Source organism: Gouania willdenowi, chromosome 6 (genome assembly GCF_900634775.1).
Source record: "Gouania willdenowi chromosome 6, fGouWil2.1, whole genome shotgun sequence".
NCBI lineage: Eukaryota > Metazoa > Chordata > Actinopteri > Blenniiformes > Gobiesocidae > Gouania > Gouania willdenowi.
The window spans coordinates 68,377,904-68,399,001 of record NC_041049.1 but is presented as its reverse complement, the minus strand read 5'-3'; the positions used below and the strand labels follow the sequence as shown (position 1 = coordinate 68,399,001).

Below are 21,098 nucleotides of genomic sequence, written 5' to 3'. Positions count from 1 at the left end.
GTCAAATATCAATTATGTTACTAATAATGTTTTCCTTATGGTATACTGTATGTTAAACACATTATGGTTGGTGCAAATCTTGAGACGGTTTATATATTTAATTTAATTAAATTTTTTCTTTAGCCTCCAGAATCTCAAACTCCGCCTATACAAACGAAAAGCATGAGGAAATTGTGTTGGCGCACGATTTACAAAACAATAGATTAATTACCATGACAATTTTACATCAATTATTTAAGTTAATGTTTGTGTTGGACCAAATGGTTGTGTAAAAGACATTGTGAGTTATCTCTGCGTATGACTGGCATCCCGTCCAGGGTGTACCCGACCCTTCCCTACACCTGATGTGAGGCTCTTTTAATGTTTCAGGCCCTGGAATATAAAAAGCAGGTGTGGAGTAATAATGAATAGATGTTTGTATACTGACACCTATAGATGTAACCTCTAAGTTGGACAACAACCCACACTAGGAGCTATTAATCTCCCATGGTCCACTTCCATGCCCTTGCCCTTCCACCTTTTGTTGTAAAAATCTATGCACACAAACAAAAATCAAGCGTACCTCAGTACAAACAAGCACATGATGAATTGAACTGTGTACGTTCCTATCTTTGTGTTGTTTTTAAAGAATCGGCACAATTTGGGTTGATGCACTAACAAGATAAACAAAAAAAGGGAACTCTGACACAGCAGGGAGAAAATGAGCTTAAATAAGCTCCATTTCAGCCGCACTTACGAGAGGAAACATCAAGCATTGCTTTAGTTTTCTGGTATTGCTTTCTCTAAATCTCAAACTTGAGCTGCATGAAAAGTGCCCCTTGTGACCCAGCCTCTGATGGCATTATATCAGACAAACAGCCCTTCAACAAAACATCCCCTAAATTTGTCTTTGCCCTTTTCACACTGAGGACACAATGGCAAGCTGCAGCAGATGGCTCAAAAGGCTTCCTATTCCCACAGACTGCTAATTAGAGCCCTAACCACAGCTCACCTTTAATGTCAGCCACAGACTGCTTTTAGTGCAATTAGTCTAATGGATTCTGGGCCCATGAAAAGCCTGTAACGTTTACTACTGGATATAGCCATTGCATATAGGAGAGAGAGTGCATGTCAAAATAAAGGACAGAAGAGGTCTAAGGCATGGCCAATCCATTTATCACCACTGCTGATGGTGGATGAGACCGTTACTGTGATTATCCAGAGAAACTATTTAATTAGATGCATTAATAATTGAACTAATTAGCTCCCATGTGTCTGGCAAATGAAGAGGAAACTCAGAGCTTCACTTGCACCTCATCAGTTGATTAATTAGTCTGTTGATCGTTAGCTGTCTTGACGGCCTATATGCGATCAGATGAGAGGGCGGATAATGAGGAATAGTCGGTCGATGGTGCTGGTTAATTAGTGTGACCTGTTCCAGGGGCCATGTTAGAACAGTTGTTTATGCCACAACATCTAATGAGGAGGATTTAGGGCCGGATGGTCTGTGTGGAAGGCTGTGGTGTTGTTTATGGACTGGGGGAGTGTGTTGGCCTTGAAAACACCAATGAGAATCACACGAACATTGCAATAGTGCATTTACAAGGACTTACAATACATCTTTGGTTTTCATTTTTAACTTTAACAATTGACCCATGCAATCCTCTGTGGTAGTTTTCCTTCTAAATGCTCATGAAGGCAGAGATGAGTCGATGTGAGACTGATCAGTGGGTGTCAAGGCTGTTCTCATCCATCCTGGTCCTTGGTGCTTTCCCATTAAACAGACCCTCAGCTCTACCTGTGATGCCTCAGACCAGCTGTTTCTCACTTTGTTGGGGCTCAGTTCAAGAGGCTGTTTGGGGTTTAAATACCTACATTACTAATCTATGTAATTGCTGGTGAGTTGCTTTTTCCCAATTTAAACGTTTAAATATATGAAAGCGCAACAGTTATCACTCTATACATTTCACAACAAACTTAAATGTCCCTGACGTCCTACCTTCAAACACAACCTCATTTGGCCATCCATGAAAAAGCTACTTAACCTCCCACTTTTCTATAGCAATACATTCTTCCTACGGGCACTGCACCAGTTTCCATAATACCTGTCGGCTGACATCATATCCTGTGAAGCTTTGGCCTACCATGATTTTAACTTCATTATGGCTTAAAAACACAAGCCACCGCTTATACTAGGAGTTTATTTCATTCTTCTCAGATGAGGAGGAGGATTCAGCTTGAGGGCCCCCTAGTGGCTCATAGGTTCCAACGCAAATGCATAGTCTATGGCTAGAAATGCCCAGGCCTCAGACCACCCGGGTCAGTCTAACTGGGGATGCCACAGGATTCGAGGATGCCACCATCGGCCCCTCCGACCACCACCAACACACCACATTCATACGAGGTAATGTGGGGGAAGTGTCTTGCCCAAGGACACAATAACAGATACTGCGAGAGATACTGCCACCTCACTATGGCACCTGGACTTCTCAGTGGTCTCCCATCCAACTACTAACCAGGCCCAGCCTTGCTTAGCTTCCGAAATCTGACGAGAAGTATGGCCACACAGTGTTCACACTATTCTGGGATGGAGAGGGAAACTCATTTTACAAACACCTCCAGTGCATAAACTGTGATGTCATCACGTAGGTAAATGTATGGTGCTTATCTGTCATCACTAGCTGTGTTTCCATTACCCTTGGAAATGTGTAAAATCTAAATAGCACAATAAAAACTGGTAATGGAAACACCTGCATTTAGAAAAAAAAAAACACTCAAATATTGCTAAAAGGTTTTTACGCTTTCATGAGAAGGAATTTCAGACGTTTCAATATTGAAATGTATCGCAAAAGCGCTATGGAAAAACCTTTTATGTAAATACACATCACAGAACGTGATGTACATGTACAGGTTAGGGTTAGAGTTATACTATATTTTAACTTTAAGTGTTTTGACCGGTAGAAGAACGCAACTAAATCTCATCCCGGGTCGTTAAATGAAGGCGTGGAGAGCTCATACTCAAGGGGTAGTACTTGTCCAACAGTCCAGGGCTTTGAGGGGGTGGGGTTTACAGAGCTGATGTCCGATTGGATGAAGAGATAAACAGGTAGCCAGATTCAATCCAGAATCCACACTTTATTAATCCATGACTGTACAAACTGAAAATATAGGCTTCAGACATAAAGCTTTACCATTGGGTAGACAATGTGATCCAGGCACTCATCCATATTCTACCTGAGGGTCCAGCATGGCTTCTGTGATCCACAACATTAGACTAGTTACAAAAAGTATTGACCCAAGCAACAAATACAGTCATCCTCTAACCACCATGTTCAAAGTAGACTGAAGCGCACCCATTCATTCTATTATTTATTCATTGTTTGTTCGTCATGATGGAATTAATCTTCTTTAAGCATTTGACGCTTTAAGTGTTGATTTCTCCCACTGCTGTTTCTTACGTCACGGCTCATGTGTACACAGTAATTTAGTGACTTCAGAGTGCGGTGGGACATGTAGGACCCCCTGGGTCATAACTACCCTGCACTTAAGGTGCCAAGAACTGTCAATTAGTAAGTGGCTTAAGTGTGTATTAGGGCTACGGGTAGGACCTCATCCCACCGTGGTGCACATAAAAGCTTGGTGATGTTAGATGAAAATACATTTGTATTTTCCTAGAAGTCTTATGTTATGCAGCAAGTGAACCTTACTCTACGTTAAAGGTGTCAATATTGAGCATGGAAATTGGAGCAAAGTGGTCTTGTTAGTCTTTTTTTGCTTTAGTTAATGGATGCCACTTACATGGGTGTACACAGGTGTGGGTGTGCCTCATAAGTTACCTAAATTATGGTCCACCCTGTGATGAAGTTTCCCTTTAAAAAGAAAGAAAGAGAAATTGCCAAATGATTTGAGGAATACCACAAGTCCATATGTTGACTTGGCCTCCAAATATATCAGATGCCAATCCAGAATTCAAAACATTGAGATGATACTTAAGCTGGGTGTTGTGTCACCCAACTATAACATCACATTGCACTCTCACCTTAAAACAGTCGATTCTTCCCCACCCCTTCCCTTTTTCTACCCTGACTCACTCTTCCCTGTTCCCTTCCCCCTCACCTAGGTGTAACACTGCCCTGTCTTTTTATATGCTCCCTTTACAAAGTTTTTCTTACCCCTAACAAAACATGCATTGCTTCCATGAAAAGATTATAAAAACTACAAGTTTATAACAAGGAGATATGTTATGCACTAGTAAAATAAAAGAAATGTTAAAGAAACTTAAAATGCACTTAAAACAAACAAAGAATTCATTGGCGGCTCATGTTTTTCATGTTTTCTCTGCTTTTTTATTTTACTTTCTTTTGTGGGCCGAAATGGCTTCTCTAAATGGTTGAGTTTGACACATGGGGTCTAGTTGATCAACAGTTTGTAATATCTATATATTCTCCATACCAGAGGTCAACAACCATTCTGAAACCGGTTAGAAAAACACTTCTTAAATACTACATTTTCACGGTTTCACTTTAACTAGAAGGTAAGATAATAAAAGAAGGCTAGCAGTAACTTAAAAAGGTGGGAAATGTTGAGGTCTCAACATGAAACACTTTATTTCCACTAATTTTTGCTTTTTTTTAAATTTTTCATTATGTTTGACAGAAAATCCACATTGGATTTTTAAAAATATATCTCATATATATCATATTATATATAACATACCACTGACCATACACCCAATCTGCAACACTTAAAAACATTGGTCACAATGTTCCAGTGAAAATAACCATTTAAAGATGGTTAATTTGATACTAGAACTTTATCAGCAGTATTTAACTTAACTAAGTGCTACATCTCTCATCTGTATTTATCTTTGTGAGTTTGAATCCTGGAAAGTAAATCAGATTTTAGATGGAGCTAATTGGTGACTATGTGGGCACCATATTGGTGACCCCTGTTCATACAGTGTCATGTGATTAACAGTGTAAAGAGCTTTAAGATTACTTTAGCCTATATATAGGCCACTAGGAGTCCCTGGACCCCAGTTTGAGAAAACCAAGAAAATCCAACCTCACTACGCATGCGCATTCACAACCCTGGCCTTAAGGGAATAACAGTAACTATTAACCTGATCTGAGTGGTGTATAGAGGGTTTTCCATTTGGCGATATTCAGCAGGTAGGCGCATGCACACAAGCAAATCCCGAATTTGAAGAGTAAATGGTGAATTATTGCCGCGCTTTTGGCTGTACCAATAGGTCAAACCGTGAAAAACACGCAGTTTTATAGTTGGAGTTTTATAGACTTCTAAAACTTATAACAAAAGTCATCAGAGGAAAGGAGATGTTTGTGGCTAGCTAAGTTAAACCAGGATCTACGAGGCAAAAACCTGAAAAACATCCAAATTTGTTTGGCCCATTTCTTGTCAGGTAAGTGAATTTAAACTTTTATAGTGATAAGTGCTCTGTAGTTTATAGTGTACAGTGTATATACTGTAGAAATGTAGACTGTGGTTTGTGAACTAATGCATATCAAACTGGAAATCCTTGAAGTGGAAAAACTCTTGGCTAACATTACACCTTGGGTATTTATAACATCATACAGTAAAGGTTAGGTTGATTAAAAGCGTTATTGCATTACTTACTTTGGCCTTCAAAACACATCTGTCGTTGATGACTTGATACTGCATTTCCCTCACCCAGCAACACACCATCTGGTTATAGGCCTTTTAAACTTTTATAAAATGTAAGGTTTTCCGCTGTGTATGGAGAGAAAACCAGGTAGTTGACAATATCAGGATACATAATACAGAGCCATTTAGAGCGAGAGTTGCGACAACGGAAGTTCGAAATGCTTGACTGTCACATGATTCATGTAGACCCAAATACTTCCTTGGAAGATTCGAATCCATTGATTAAAGTGACATAACTGGGATTTCTCATAATTTGTCGTCAATAACTGCGTTGATTTACAATATATATACAATACACCATCATTTGTATGTGTATATAATGATAATACATATAATATAATAATACACTAACATGCATTAATGCACACGTTAATGGGTTTAAATATGCTGATAATAATAATAATAATAATAATAATAATAATAATAATAATAATAATAATAATAATAATAATAATAATAATAAACAATATGATTATTTACACATATTACCGTTCAAAAGTGCATCACAAAGTGTCTACTCCGCTCTAGCTCCATTGCGATGTAATAGTCAACTGCTCACTTCCGGGAACTATTGTGAGGTTCCATGAACCGCCATTTCTGTAAACAAAAAAAGGACCATTGGAGTGAACAGAGTTGTCGCAACTCTCTCTAAATGGCTCTAACATAATAGACGGAAGATTCCCCGGGTGGTCATTGATCCAAGATGAGGGAGCCAAATCGTGTGGGTCTGCACCACCAATAAAGCGTAACTTTTCCAAATATCGTGCCCTTTCCTGTGGACCAAGTCCTTTCCTGTATGTCTTTGCATCTATAATGCATTTTGAGGAGCTTTTCTGTGGTTAATCCATCGCAGTGTTAACCTCCGAGTGTCGCCAAAATGCCCGAGCAACCATGACGTCGGTGAAAATCCTCTATTTATATTTACTGCTCCCCAGGGATGGGTTCAATTGCAGAGGACACATTTCAATATATACAGTATGTGTAACAACAGATATACATGACAAATAAAGGCTTAAAGCCCAGTTTAATATAATTTAATTTAATTTAATTTAGATAGTGGCTATCCGTACGTACCCGTATCAATATACCGACATTCTATACGTACGTAGCAACCCCCATTGGCCAGGTTAGGTGACGTGATAGGCCATGTGATTAAGACGCTACGTACTTGTACTTCTGTTTGCTATAAATGTGTAGATTCCTAAACTACGTTACGGACATGCTAAGTATTTATGAATTGTTGTGATATTCATACGTAGCACCCCTCATTGCGTAGATTCCTAAACTACGGTACGAACTAACTAACCCTAAAGTACGTTACAGACAAACGAACCGTAACCCTAACCTTCTGAAGTGGATTTGAATTTCTCGCCATCATGAATTTGTAAGTGTATCGCTTGTTCAGCCATTTTTTCTTCTGATTTGAATGTACAGAACAGTCACATGACTTCCGGTAATGTCATAGGCCACATACGAATAGCACTGGGGGTTGTCCGTACAGCTACGTACGGATAACCATTCCGTTATATTTAGGCAGTGGCTAGCCGCACGGTTGCCGTATCAATACACCGACATTTTATCAGTACGCAGCACCCCTATTTGGCCAGATTAGGTCACGTGACTAAGACTAAACCGAACCGTAAACCTAACCCTAAACCCTAAAGATTGTTGCGATATGGGGTTATCACCTAACCCTAAGAGGCTACGTACGTGTACTTCGGTAAATGTACCAATAGCACCCTGGGGTTGTTCGTAAGGCAAAGGTACGTACAAATGGACACTTTCTTGTACTTACTACTTAGTAGTTTGAGCCATGGTCAGTGAGGTCTGACTAGAGGCAGAGCTGCAGGCACACACACACACACACGCACACACACACACACACACACACACACACGCACGCGCACACACACACACACACACACACACACACACACACGCACACGCACACGCACACACACACACACTATTACCAAAGGCTGTGCATGTGTGCTGATGAAAAGCCACGGCTTTGACTACAGGGCGCCCTGGAGATAATTGGTGTCCTTGGAGTTGAATAAGCTCATTCTAAAACACCTCAGGCCCGGGCTGTCCTGGTGTGTGACTGTGTATTGAATAATTGATTCGGAGAGGGCGGGGCTCCTACTATCAGATGTGAGCATAATGACTTTATATAATTAGCACGCGGGGCTGTGGGAGGAGGCTCGCGCTGTGCGGAAAAAAGAAGGCAGCGGCAGCTCGTGCGCACACGCTGAATTACTCACGCACTGACATCAGATGAAACACCGCCACCGCCACGTTACATCTGGAGACATTTGAAGGTGATAGTCGCTGTTCTTCTTCCTCCAGCCTCTCCATGGCTGCTTGCGTTCGCTTCCCTCCGCGGAGACTGACGAGTGGACCCGAAGTTTGAGCGACTCAGTCCGACACCTTCTCCACCACCTTCACCGCCTTCACCGCCGCTGCTGGTGCTGCTGCTGGTGGTGCTGTGGTCACTGGTCATACTGGGATTTCTGCTCTGTCTGGATTGTTCTCCTCAATAATGGTACTGGACAAGGAGGAAAGTGAGTACGGGGACTATTTTGGTATTTGGTTCACTGTTAAAACTCATTTAATAAAATATCACCGTTCTGCAGTTCCACCTTCAGGTCGATTGTTTTGATGGTGTTTATTAGAGGGCATAATAAATAATATTATATAGCGACAGAGAGCGGGATTACAGTGGATCAGGAGTCACCAACCTTTCTGAAACTGAGCTACTTTATAGGTACTGAGTAGTCGGAGGGGCTGTATACCAGTTAGAATAACACTTCTGAAATACTACATTTTTACGGTTTCACTAAGATAATAATAAAAAAAGGCTAGCAGCAGTAACTTAAAAAGGTTGGGGAACAAAATTCAACAGCAACTACTGTTTGTTTTTCACATCAAAGCGATCTGCAGACACCTCTGAAGAGGACTGACAGTTGACCTTAACATATTAAAGGCAGGAAATGTTGAGTTTTTTTTTAACATGAAACACTTTATTTTTCCGAATTCATGCAATTGTTTAATTTTCTTCAAGTTTTAACGACAATCCACCTTGTGTTTTTAAAAATCTATCTTCTATATATCATAACATACCACTGACCATACACCAGATCGGCAACATTTATAAACATTTGTCGCAATGTTTCGGTGAAAATGAACGATAAAAGATGATGACTCATGGTGACCTGAGGACATCTCACATGGTCCATGAGGGCCACTGGGTTTTTTTTATTTTTTATTTAAAAACTTTTGTCAATGTGAAATGAATACCTCAATGTAGACTTGAGTTATTCAGATTAAACTAACTGATGACAACAAAGCCTTGACTTATTTTATTTAGATTTTTGTACATTGTTTCTTGTGTTAAGTCGGGATTAACTATTTAGTTTGAACTGTGTTCCTGTTGTAATTTACTGTGTTTTAGTCTGATATTGGTGCTTTGTTTTATCAGTAATATTTCGTTATTTGTCATAACCGTTCTCTTTTGTCATGTTGTATTTCTAATACCTTGTATATTTCAGGTTGCCTTTTAAAATCTGTACAGGGACAACAGATGAAAACTAGCCAATTTTGGATAGTTTATTCATGTGCATTGTCCCTTTTAAATAATCATTAAAAATAAATTGACAATAACTATAAGATGCTTCTTAAATGCCATGTTGAACTATTTTATTGAGAATATTGTGTTAATCTCATCAGCCATTTCTGCATATTCTGCCAAATGCTTTAAACTTATAAACTTGCATAATGTGTACATGTGAGTTTGTTTGTTGACGTGTGTCAAATTCAGTTCGTCGGTGACTCTAATCTGGTCTTAAAAATCATTTTTCACGGTAAATCTCACATGGAAAGAATGAATTTTAAAGTAAAATCACAAAACATGCTGAATTTATTGCATTTGCTCATTAACTGTAAATAGCAGCCTATAGGTTCTTAGACTGCTGAGAGGATTTTTCCAGTCCAAGACATGGGAACAAGTAAAGCCTTGAAAATACCTTGAAGGTGGCAGCATTGACACTGACTCCAGTAGAATTTTAAACTTTTGATTTTGGTCAAACTTTAAGGTTTTACACTAGGATATGTAGCCTATTCTTTATTCTCAGAAACAACCACAACCCATCAACCGTCTAATGGTTTTAAACTCCTCCCTGCCAGGTGTGTCTCTCGTGTCCCTCCAGTCCAGAGAGAAACCAAGGGGCTGCGCTGGTTGTAACGGGAAGATCCGAGACCGCTTCATGCTCCAGGCGTTGGACAGATACTGGCATGAAGACTGTCTCAAGTGTGCTTGCTGCGACTGCCGCCTGGGCCGGATGGGTTCCACCCTCTACACCCGGGCCAATCTCATCCTCTGCCGAAAAGACTACCTAAGGTAGGGCCTGGACGTGTACAACTGATGGGACTAGACTGGATGTTATTAAATTCATAAAGTAGAGCATGGGTAATACATACATTGATTACTGAAAACATCTATAAATAAAGATGAAATGGGAAGGCTGCTGCTTACGAAACAGAAGGGAATACTCATAGATTTTGGCCAAAAGTGTAAATACCTCATTAGCTGGATACGTTTTGAGCCAAAGCATGTTTTAACTTTGTTTAGACGGACATGGTGCACTGCAGCTCTACATTAAACTCCCCACCAACACACTTCTGTCAGAAAATGTTTGTTTTATTAATCTGAATGTCCCTGCCAATGAAATGCCAACCAAGTTTTGACTTTTGAGTACGTTGGCAAGAAAATGTAACTGAGTGGAACTGACATTAGACCAAATGTATCCAGTTCTTTGAATTGAGCCACAGAACGGACTGACCTTTGTGTGTTTTGAATTCATGTCTAAAAGGGACTGAGTGAAGCCAGAACAGTGCAGCTCATGCTTTATGAATGTCAGGCGCTCTCTGGCCACTTAACCTTTTTAATGAACGCTCACTCGAGTTTGACATGGAAGAGAAATACCTGAGCGGTGAAGTCGGCTCTGAGCAACTACAGAAACAGATGTGAGGGTTTGGTGCCGCATCACTTTTACTCATGAAGGGGAATCTTATCAAACGTGTTTGCTTAACAAAGCTGAACGACTGAAATCTGCAGCAAACGCAAACACAAGTTTAGTTCATTTGAGCAAGTCACATTCATAATTTTTACAAAAACACAAGATAAATCATTTATAAAAGCTCAACAGGAGTAGGATGAAGCAAGAAAGCTTATAGGCGCCTACAACATATTCATTTATCATTACAAGCGAAAAGAAGAGAAAAGCATTTTAGTACATTTTGACATCACACAGAATTATCACAAACTACACACATTGACACACTGATGCATACATCACATTAGTGTTTATGAAATAGCAATTGTATTAATTCCAAATATTACAGGGTTTCCTACAGTTAAAAAAGAGCTGTGGTCCAAGGTTATTTTCAAATTTCTCCAAAACACTTCTCTTGTAATGCATTTTAAATATATGCAGACGAGTAGCACTTTTCAGGTTTTCATTTAAACTGTTCCATAGGTTGACACCTTTTCATGTGATACATTGATTTTTAATGGTAGTACGAGCATACTGTACCTTCAGATTAAGTGATCCCCTTGGACAGTATCCCCCTCTCTATTGGCAAACTTTTGTTCAATGTTTATTGGAAGTTGGTCATTTTCTGGCCTCATATATTAATAACAAAGTTTCCATTTTTATCAAGTCATCAAGTTTTAGAGTGCTAGATTTCAAGAAAAGTGAACGTGAATTTTTTTGTAAATGTCTGAAGTTCTTAAGTAATGTAACGGAAAGGCTAACTGTTAGCACTATGACAAGCTACCTAACCGCCATAGCCACATGGCAATTTTCCAAACTCCTGGAAATACAGCTCGTGTTCCTGTCTCGAACGGTTAAATTTCTGCTTTACGGGTTCCAGTGAAGTCAACATGACACGTAACTAAAGTTTTCTTCGTAGCTGAACAAGCTGAGCATTTCTGATGCAATTTCAAGCCTTTAGAGCTTTCAAATGAAGACAAATATTGCTGCTGTCTTGATAAATGAGGGGAATTTGAAACGCCTCATTGCAGTGTGGAATACATAGCTACACATAAGTATGTTTAAAAATCCCTCTTGGCTATTTGCCCTTAAAAGTCTCAGCGTCATGAATCTGGATGACACCACTTAGACACAGCCTCAGGCCTGTCTCCAACAGTTGTTGAGTTATAAAGGCCTCCTCCGGCGTCTGCTATCAGGTCAGCAGGAGAACTCCTGATATCGCAGCAACATTTCTGAACTCATGTGTTAGTCTCATGTACAATCCAGCTGGATTTGGTTGGAGCTAAGTCGCTCATTAGCTGCGCTGCACTTAAGAGACCAAAACCCCTTTTGACAGTTAAATTGGCTAGATTGCCTCCTGTTTTCCTCATCATTGCAAGGGTGCAGACCAAAAGCCTTTGAAGAGCAGGATTAAAACCATGTGATTTCTTTTAATTGGACCATTAGTAGAGAATTAGCATTGAGCTTGGTAGCCTCGCTAAGGAGGAGAAGGGGGAAAAAACCCACCAGGTGCCCGTGAAGGTCTCAGCCTCGTTAGATCCCAACAGTCTGGTAATTAGGACTCTCTTTTGTTCCAGTGTTGATCACTCGTTTGATGACGTTTCCCATTTGTCGGGCGAGGCCGTGGAACACACACGCTTCATTCCTCAGATATTTTCCTTTCCCGTCGCCCTCCTTCCCAAACCGCTGTCCCCCTTTTCTATCTGGCCTCTAATGGAGTATGTAAATTAGCCGTGGCCACTTGTCTCCATGTGTGTCAGGCTCTTAGGAAGCTATTTGTTCACTCCGTTAGAGGTGACGGCGAGGTGAGGCCATCTGCAGCTGGCCGGCACAGCCTGTTTCAAACAACACGTCCAGTTCCCAGGTAGTTTGAGGACAGGGTTCAAAAAGTTGTCAGATAATTTATTGGTTTCAGAGCAGTGTGATAAATGGACTCTCAACCACCTGCTTCTCAGAGTAAGTGACATTTTTATATTGAATGTGACATTTTGAAATCGGTTAATCTCCGTCAGGCACTTTTCTATCAGGGGCTGATCTAAAGCAGCAGTAATCTCAAGTCAAATTTGGTGTACATTTGATATATTTAACATTTATATTTTGACTTTCACTGATGGAGAAATAAAATAAAGTACGTTTTCAGCCTTCTCGTTGTGAGAATGGGAGCGAGAGCTGTCTATGCTTTTTTACAGCATGATATCCAAGACACAGAAAAGTTGTAATATCTACCTGTACCGATTACAAAGCAAACACAGAAAGGAAATTGTAAGCTTACGGTACTTTTTTGACTTTTTATTCTTTTAAAGTTGGCTCACTTGTGAAGAGCTTAGTAGTAGTGATCTATTCCAGTGTTTCTCAAATGAAGGTAAGAAAGTTGGAAAAAAACAGTATTTAGTGCAAGAATGTGTGAAAAATTTCTGGACACCCCAAATAATTTTTTTCTTCTAGAATTAGTTTTTGATCATGTTTGAGCTCAAATATACTTTTTTTTTTTTTTTTTTATTTCTTTTACTACATTTTAGTTTAACTAGATTTTATATTGTGTGTTGTTTTTGATTTTAAAAAAAGAATAACAATTAAAAAATGTAAAAAATCTATTTTAAATTTTCCAAAATTTCAGGCGACCTCATTTAAATTCCAGGCGATCCTACATGGGGTCTCGACCCCAAGGTTGAAAAACGATTGAAATTGTTTAGTGGCACCTGAAATTTTAGATTTATTTCTTTTGTTTTTATCGCTTTCGGTCGATCACTTTATTTGTAATTTTTTCCACTTTCTCTATATAAAGGACCCCCTGTGGTGTCATCGCGTACCCCCATTTGAGAAACACTGGTTTAGATGAATGTGTGGAGATGTGACTGTGCTTGTGAAAACATAAGCATGAAGAACTCTTTCCTCCTCCTTTTTTGTTTTTGTTTTTTACCTTTTTGACTGAAATGTATCCGTGCTCACTGGCCTCCTCTGTGCCCTTTTTCTGTTTGCAGGCTCTTTGGGGTGACCGGGAACTGCGCAGCCTGCAGTAAACTGATCCCTGCCTTTGAAATGGTGATGAGAGCCAGAGACAATGTCTACCATTTAGACTGCTTTGCCTGTCAGCTCTGCCGCCAGAGGTAAGATTAGGGGAGCAATTAGGCAGGGAGATCAAATTCAGTTGACTTATCTGGGAGGTGCACCAGTGCACTCGCCAGTCATTATGAGCATATTACCAAAGCGCTGTCTAAACAAACATGATGAAATCCACGGCTCAGCATCAAATCTTCCAGGGTTAAAGACTTTCTATACGACGTGGCTAGTTAATCAAGCAGCAATCAACCAAGATTAATTTTCTGATTACCACAGCGAGCAGCAGCTGTGCTGAAAATGTGCCTCCAAAGCTCATCTGGAGCCTCACAATTCATCCTTGGATTTAGGAAAAAAAAAAAAACCCAATTCCATATTTTCGTTTCTCTTCAACAGATTTTGCGTGGGAGACAAGTTTTTTCTGAAGAACAATATGATCCTGTGCCAGCTGGACTACGAAGGAGGCCATCTCAATGGCAACGGCAAGAGGCCGCCGCAATGAGAGGTAATAATCGAGAAACCACAGAAATACAGTCGTGCACAGCTGCTCTGACAGTTTGACGTAAACCATGCACTCAGATATCTGGAAGACGAACACGTTCTCTCCAACGTTCGCCACAAAAATGACCATATGTAGACATGATACTCCAAAGCCTGGGATGTTGGAATTCGGTTGGAGATATGGGACATCTAGCCCAAAAATCAAAGTATAATCACTGTTTAGTTACGAGAAGTTCACAGGAACTCAGGTTTGACATGTTTTGTAGAGTAACCTCTGAGTGATCGCTGAGGACAAAGAACTATCAATAATATCCGCCTTAGCTATTCTAGAATGACAAGACGCTGGAGCCGTTTGAAATCCACCCTGAACGGGGCGCCAAATAATCAGAGACAGTCGATCAGTACCAGGAACGCTGGTCTGCAGAAAAAGTAGACAGACACCAGGTCTGAACCTGCACTCCTACATTATAGGACTTTTAAACGGTTCTTTGTCCTACATTTATCTTTCAAGAGTCACGCATTTTTAAAATGTCAAACAACTTAAAGAGTAACTAAACCCCTGCTTTTTCCTGACCTGCCACAAGGATGGAAATTTAAAAAAAGGCCATAATTATGGGCGGGGCTTTTGGAGCAGTCAAGACACGCACAGTCTATACTATAAAATCTCCAATGAACAATCTATGCTAAGCTAACTAGCTCAACATAACTCTCTATTCACTCTTCTCTCAATCCAACCTGCTCACAACAGATTGTAGAGCCCACAGGTGGTAGTTTTTATAAAAGTACTTGTTTGTGAGGCAAGATGGTCCCAAAACATCACATGATCTCATTCTCAGCCAATAGCAAAAATCAACTGTAATAGCCAGGTTTCAACCTGTCACTCAGACATTTTACAACTGAATATGACAAATGTAAATACTTTGACTAAAATGTTGAGATTTGAACTAGGATCAATAAACAGCACTACTTTATACCCAAATACATTTGTATTCAGCAGGAAAAAAAGTGGTTTGGGGCTTTAGTTACTCTTTAAAAAAGCCTCTTGGATAAAAGGTCAAACTTTTTCAAGAACAAAATCAAGTCAGTTGAGCTTCTAGAATCAATAACTCACAGGTTTTACTGAGATCAGATTTCTAATCAGCAAATAATCTGTGTCGCTACCTTTTAATAAGTGTCGAGCATCATGAAGATGACCCATTACTAATTGGAGGTCATTTAGTATTTATCACTTTGCTCTAGTATCTAGGATCCCAAAGTGGGGTACTTTGAGTACTATTTAATTGAGCTACTTTTTACTTGTACTTGAGTATTTTTCATGTATGACTTACTTGTACTTTAGTACAATTTCAATCAATTAACAGTACTTCTACTTGATTAGAATATATCAATGCTCTTTACACCTCTGCTCATAATAATAAACATTTGTATTTGAACACATGATGTGATCCTGCAGGTTTAAGTAAACTGACAGATCTGTTTTAGTAAAGCGTGCTAAGGATGGATTTTTGGAGGGAAAATGCAAACAAATTCAACTAAAAACCACAGCTCACATCAACGGTGAAGGTCTGAGGGTCCGACTCGGTTCACAAACATTTAATCAGGCCATAGAGTGTCATTATGCTGCTTCATGTACAGCTACAGCTCATAAAGCACACAACGGCGCAATGGACTGTTTAAAAAAAAAAAAAAAGTGGGAGTTTTTTTGGTTTTGGGTCGTCCAGAGTTCACATTGAAATAACTTTAAGTTTCTTTGATAGATTCAAAGTGCTTATTGTCATTTGCACAGTAAATAAACATGTTTCCTTGCACAATGACATTCCTACATTGCTCACCACACTGGATGCCACAACAAAAACCCAAAAACTGCTTTGAAACAAAGAACAGAAAACCAAACAAAAAAAGAGAAAAGTATAATAACAATAATTATAATATTTTAAAAAGAAATAAAGATATATATGCACAAAGTAGAAAAGATAGAAAAGTCAAATATAAAGTGTATTGTGCATAGTGAATTAAATACAGTTTTATTGGCTGTTGAGGAGTCTGATGGTCAAAAATAGAATCTATGGCCAGTACGTGTGTGCGACTGCTGCAGGCTTTTTTTTGGACAGCTAAATAGTGGGAGATGACCTTTAATTCTCTAATGCGAGGCCTTCTTCACTAAGGTGCTATTACTGTCATTTCACTGAATTGCAAACATTTTCTTAATGGATCCAAAGTTGCTTTGTAATAATTGGCTTTAATGATTTGAATATAATTCTTTATTGAAACTTTTCACTTCATCTACAATAACTTGGCTTTTATTCTTCTTGTCATTGGCTTCATGCTACCAGGTAGTTCGACATAAGCATTTATAGTAAGGGGATTTCTGAAGATATGCACATTGTCTTTAATATTTACAATTAACTGTTTAAAAATAGGATTAAAGTAGATTAAAGCCAACTAATATATTGGAAATAATGTGTTGCATTTTCAGACTACAAGGCAATATATTGAACAGATTTATATTAACAAGGCACAACATTTAGAAAATGTCCATTCACTTTTAATATGTAAAGAAAAAACAATTTGTTTTGCCTTTTGAAGATGCATTTTAATGATATATGTTAAGTTTTTGTTTATTCAGACAAGGTATTTCAGGAAATGTTATCAAAAATTTCCTGAAAAACCTTGTCTGAATAAATGAAAATTTAACATATATTTTAAAAAAAAAGAAGACAAACGGAACTTACAGTTGAATTATTACAGTTTAATGATAGATCAAAGGTTGTAGGTTCAAATCTTGACCCATCTTTCTGTAAGTTGTCTGTTTCGATAAAGGCAAAAAAAACTTGTCGACAGACTAAATATATTGTATTTTATTTTCTTAAAGTTGCTAAAAGTATTCAAACTATTTATTTGCTCTGTGCACTCACTGTGTTTTCTCTAAAGCCGTCCCTAATAATGTGGCTTCCTCAAAGGCTTTCATCACTCGTGTGTGGAAAATTACTGTAATGAAGCCATAGTGCAGACATAGGCAACTGGAGACTCGGGGGCCACATGACAATTTTTTTGCAGCCCCCAAAGCAAATCCCCAAAAATTGTAATTCAAGAAGTTGGAAGGAATATGAAGCCCAACACAATACACACAATAACTCCCAAAACACACAAAATGGCAGTAAAATGCACCAAAAATACACAAAATGACTCATAAAACAAAAGGACTGCAACAACACACAAAACAACAACATGATACAGAATAGCTCCATGCAAACTGTTAACAAAAATGCAGAAAATGACCTCAAAAACGCACAAATCGACAACAAAAATGCAGAAAATTATACAAAAAAAAAACCCAAAACAGACATAATAACCCCTAAAACAAAACAAACAAAAAAAAACTCTTTTTTTTGCCCTTGTGTTAATGCTCTTTTTGGTCATTATTCTCTAAATGCTGCCATGAATGTTGATAATGTGGCCCTCGGATCAAATACATTCACATTTTTGTGGCCTTGGCTGTGATAGTTGCCCATCCCAGCCATAGGGGTTTTAAAGCAGAACTAAGTAACTTGTGCTTAGTGCTCCCCCTAAAGGTCCCTTTTGGTTATGTCACTGTCGTAAAAACTCCACCCGCCCCCACACACACACACACACACACACACCGCTGCCTGCCCCACCCCACAGCTACATGCTCTCCCAAGACAGTAGCAACTGATCACAGTGACACTAAGGGTGCTTTCACACATATAGTCCCATGTGACCATGTGAACAGTAAAATAAATAAATGAATGTGGGAGTAATACGGCTTTCACAAACTTTTTTTTTTTTTTTTTTGCTGCAATAGAGCAAGTGTTGATGGATACGCTATGATTCTGTGACATGCTTATGGAAACATGGACATTTCCATAGATTTATAAAAAAAATAAATAAAAAGTGCTGTCATGTAAAGATGAGCTGTTTATTACATTCTGGAATGTCTCCTCCTGTAAACGTATCACTGATCTTTTGACCAAATTTGGACTTGAACTAATTCAATTCCTTTGCCTATTGAAACTACTCATGCATGGATTTGTGTAATGTGCTTTTTTTTTACCGCCTAATACATGAAATATGCAGATCAGTGTTTTCTGCTGAGATCAGATTTTATGTGCTTTTATGATCTCACAATCATTTGTAACCACACTTTCTCCTTTTTTTTCAACATTTTAGATGTCACACTGTGACCCAGAAACGTCCTTATGCTTCTCTTTCTGCAGATCAGGAGAAGATGGTCGTGTGCCAGCTGAACTTCCAACCTCACGGCCGTGCACGCCTCATCAGAATGACCTATGAAGAAGAAGGAACTCCCTGATTGGACACTTTAAGCAGCAGCCCATGTTTGAAACTCTTTATTACAGAGCTGCACAGCTGTGAAGCTAAAACACTGACAGTCCTGATCAGATGGACCTCGTCTCATTAACAGTGTGAAAATGGAGACGGGAGCAGCCAAACTGTGGACTGGGAACAGAACATGAAATAGTTATTGCTTGCAGATAATCTAGACGAGCTGAAGACATGGCACCAGCCCAAAAACCAATCGGACAGACTTTGACTGTCACTGCGGTGGCTCTAATGGTGAGCTCCACACAGGAAACTCATGATTTAAGCTTCCAATAAGACGTTCAGCTCGCTTTGCTCTGCTCTGCTCGTCAGCCGTTACTTCTTGACTTATTAAATTGAATTTTTTATTTCACTTTGTGAACCCATTCATGTTCTGAGATGAGCAGAGCTCAGTGTTGGCCGGATGCCCGAGACCTGGTAAAGGAAGTTTGATCCCTTATAATTAAAATGTCCTTTTCTCGAAGAGTTTTTCTTTTTCAATCTCACAGATTTGTAAAGACCGAGCCTTGTGGAATGCAGCAGAATGTGGATGTTTTTTGTTTTTTTAATATTTTAAACCACATTAAAGTAACAAAATAAAAGTAAAGGTATTAAGTTTGTCTGATTGTTAACATTGCTGCCTCAACATTAAAAAAAACAACCCTAAAAATTCCTATGTATTTTAAACTCCTCCCACAATTCAGAAACATGTATGCTGGGCTGGGGTCAAATACATTTTTCAGTTACAATTGGGTTTTCAATTACGATTACAATGACCAGCATTTTTTCCAATTACAATTATTATTTTATCCTCAAAGTCAATTACAATTATGTTCTCAATTACTAAAGTTAAATTAAATGTAATCACAATTACTGAGCCTGGAATAAGTAACTTAAAATTAACCTTTCTCTTGTGTTAGCTTTCTGTTAGCATCTCTTATAACATGGCCTAAATCATCTGTAAAATACAATTACTTACAATTACATTATCAATTACTAAAGTTCAATTACAATTAATCTCAATTACTGAGTCTGAAATAAATAACATGATAAAAGTGAACCTTTCTCTTGTGTTAGCTTTCGGTTAGCATCTCTTATAACATGGCCTAAATCATCTGTAAAATACAATTACTTACAATTACATTATCAATTACTAAAGTTCAATTACAATTAATCTCAATTACTGAGTCTGAAATAAATAACATGATAAAAGTGAACCTTTCTCTTATGTTAGCTTTCTATTAGCATATTATGATAACGGGCCCTAAATCATCTGTAAAATGCAATTACAGTACTTACAATTGCATTCTCAATTAATAAAGTTCAATTACAATTAATCACAATTACTGAGCCTGAAATAAATAACCTAATAAAAGTTAACCTTCCTCTTGTGTTAGCTTTCTGTTAGCATCTCTTATGATAACAGGTCCTAAATAAGCTGTAAAATACACTAATAACAAATATATATCATCTAATTTCTTTCCTATATTGATTACTTTGTTAGGCTTCCTAATCAATGAAAATATAGGTTTTAATATTTTTGGTGTGGGAATCTGAGCCTTTTTTGTGTCAGTATATATATTATTTTAAATGATAAAATGTGGGAAAGCTTGACATGAAACATATTTTAATAATTATTAACTACATATGTGTAGAACTGTACATAGAACTGTAACATGGTTCCCCAGTTTAGTGTTAAATTATGATTGACAATTTTTTTTTTTAATGGAATTTTCATGGCAATTACAAAGTCACTTATCTAAACTGAATTACGATTATGACAGCAACAGATTTTTAATTTAAAAATTTAATTAAATTTAAAAAAAATAACTGTTTGGGCAATTAACAGTTCATGCAGCTGTGATCCTGGACAAGCCCCCAAATGGTCACATGCTAGACTTAGTGCTGCGACAAACACACAGACAAGTTGGATGATTTTTGGTTGTTTCAATCGGAGACTGTCGTACTTAGTTTCACTTCAGTAATATTTTGACTGAGCTCATTTTACTTGTATTAGAGTAAGTTTTGACTGTACTTTCACTAAAGTAGTGCAGAGTTGACAGATGCTAGTTTTTATAGCAGGGGCGGAGCCAAGAGTGGTGGTTTGTGATGTAAGAAGCCACCAGAACCAGAGATGTAAAGAGTACTACTGATATATTCTACTCAAGTAAAAGTACTGTTCATTGATTGAAATTGTACTCAAGTACAAATAATAAGTAAATATTACTCAAAGTAAATGTTACGAGTTACTTTCACATCCCACGTTTATCTTTGGTAGTAAATCTTACCATGGTTTCCTTGCATACAGTAAACATCTTATATATAACTTAAAAAGAGACAAAATCTTGCACAATTGGAACTTAATTTATTTTCCACAAAGGCATCTGTATAAAATAAAAGGTTTGTCACAATGTACATTTTTTAAAAATTGCAGCAATAAATTCAATTAAAATAAATAATAATTATAAGACTCTTAAGTATAGC

General features: G+C 38.2%; 1 protein-coding gene across 2 annotated transcripts; it reads left to right on the top strand.

The window, feature by feature from the left end:
- The first annotated feature begins 7,890 nt into the window (after positions 1–7,890).
- LOC114465570 (rhombotin-1-like) lies at positions 7,891–19,140 on the top strand. 2 transcript variants are annotated; one of them, XM_028450669.1, is made up of 5 exons: positions 7,891–8,228; positions 9,850–10,063; positions 13,700–13,825; positions 14,172–14,280; positions 18,512–19,140. In XM_028450669.1, exons 1-4 carry the CDS (start codon positions 8,207–8,209, stop codon positions 14,275–14,277), a joined length of 468 nt encoding a protein of 155 aa, XP_028306470.1. In that variant the 5' UTR covers positions 7,891–8,206; the 3' UTR covers positions 14,278–14,280; positions 18,512–19,140. The 2 variants fall into 2 exon arrangements, with proteins under 2 accessions (XP_028306470.1, XP_028306471.1); XM_028450670.1 differs by having other exon boundaries at positions 18,465–19,140.
- Positions 19,141–21,098: the final 1,958 nt, after the last annotated feature.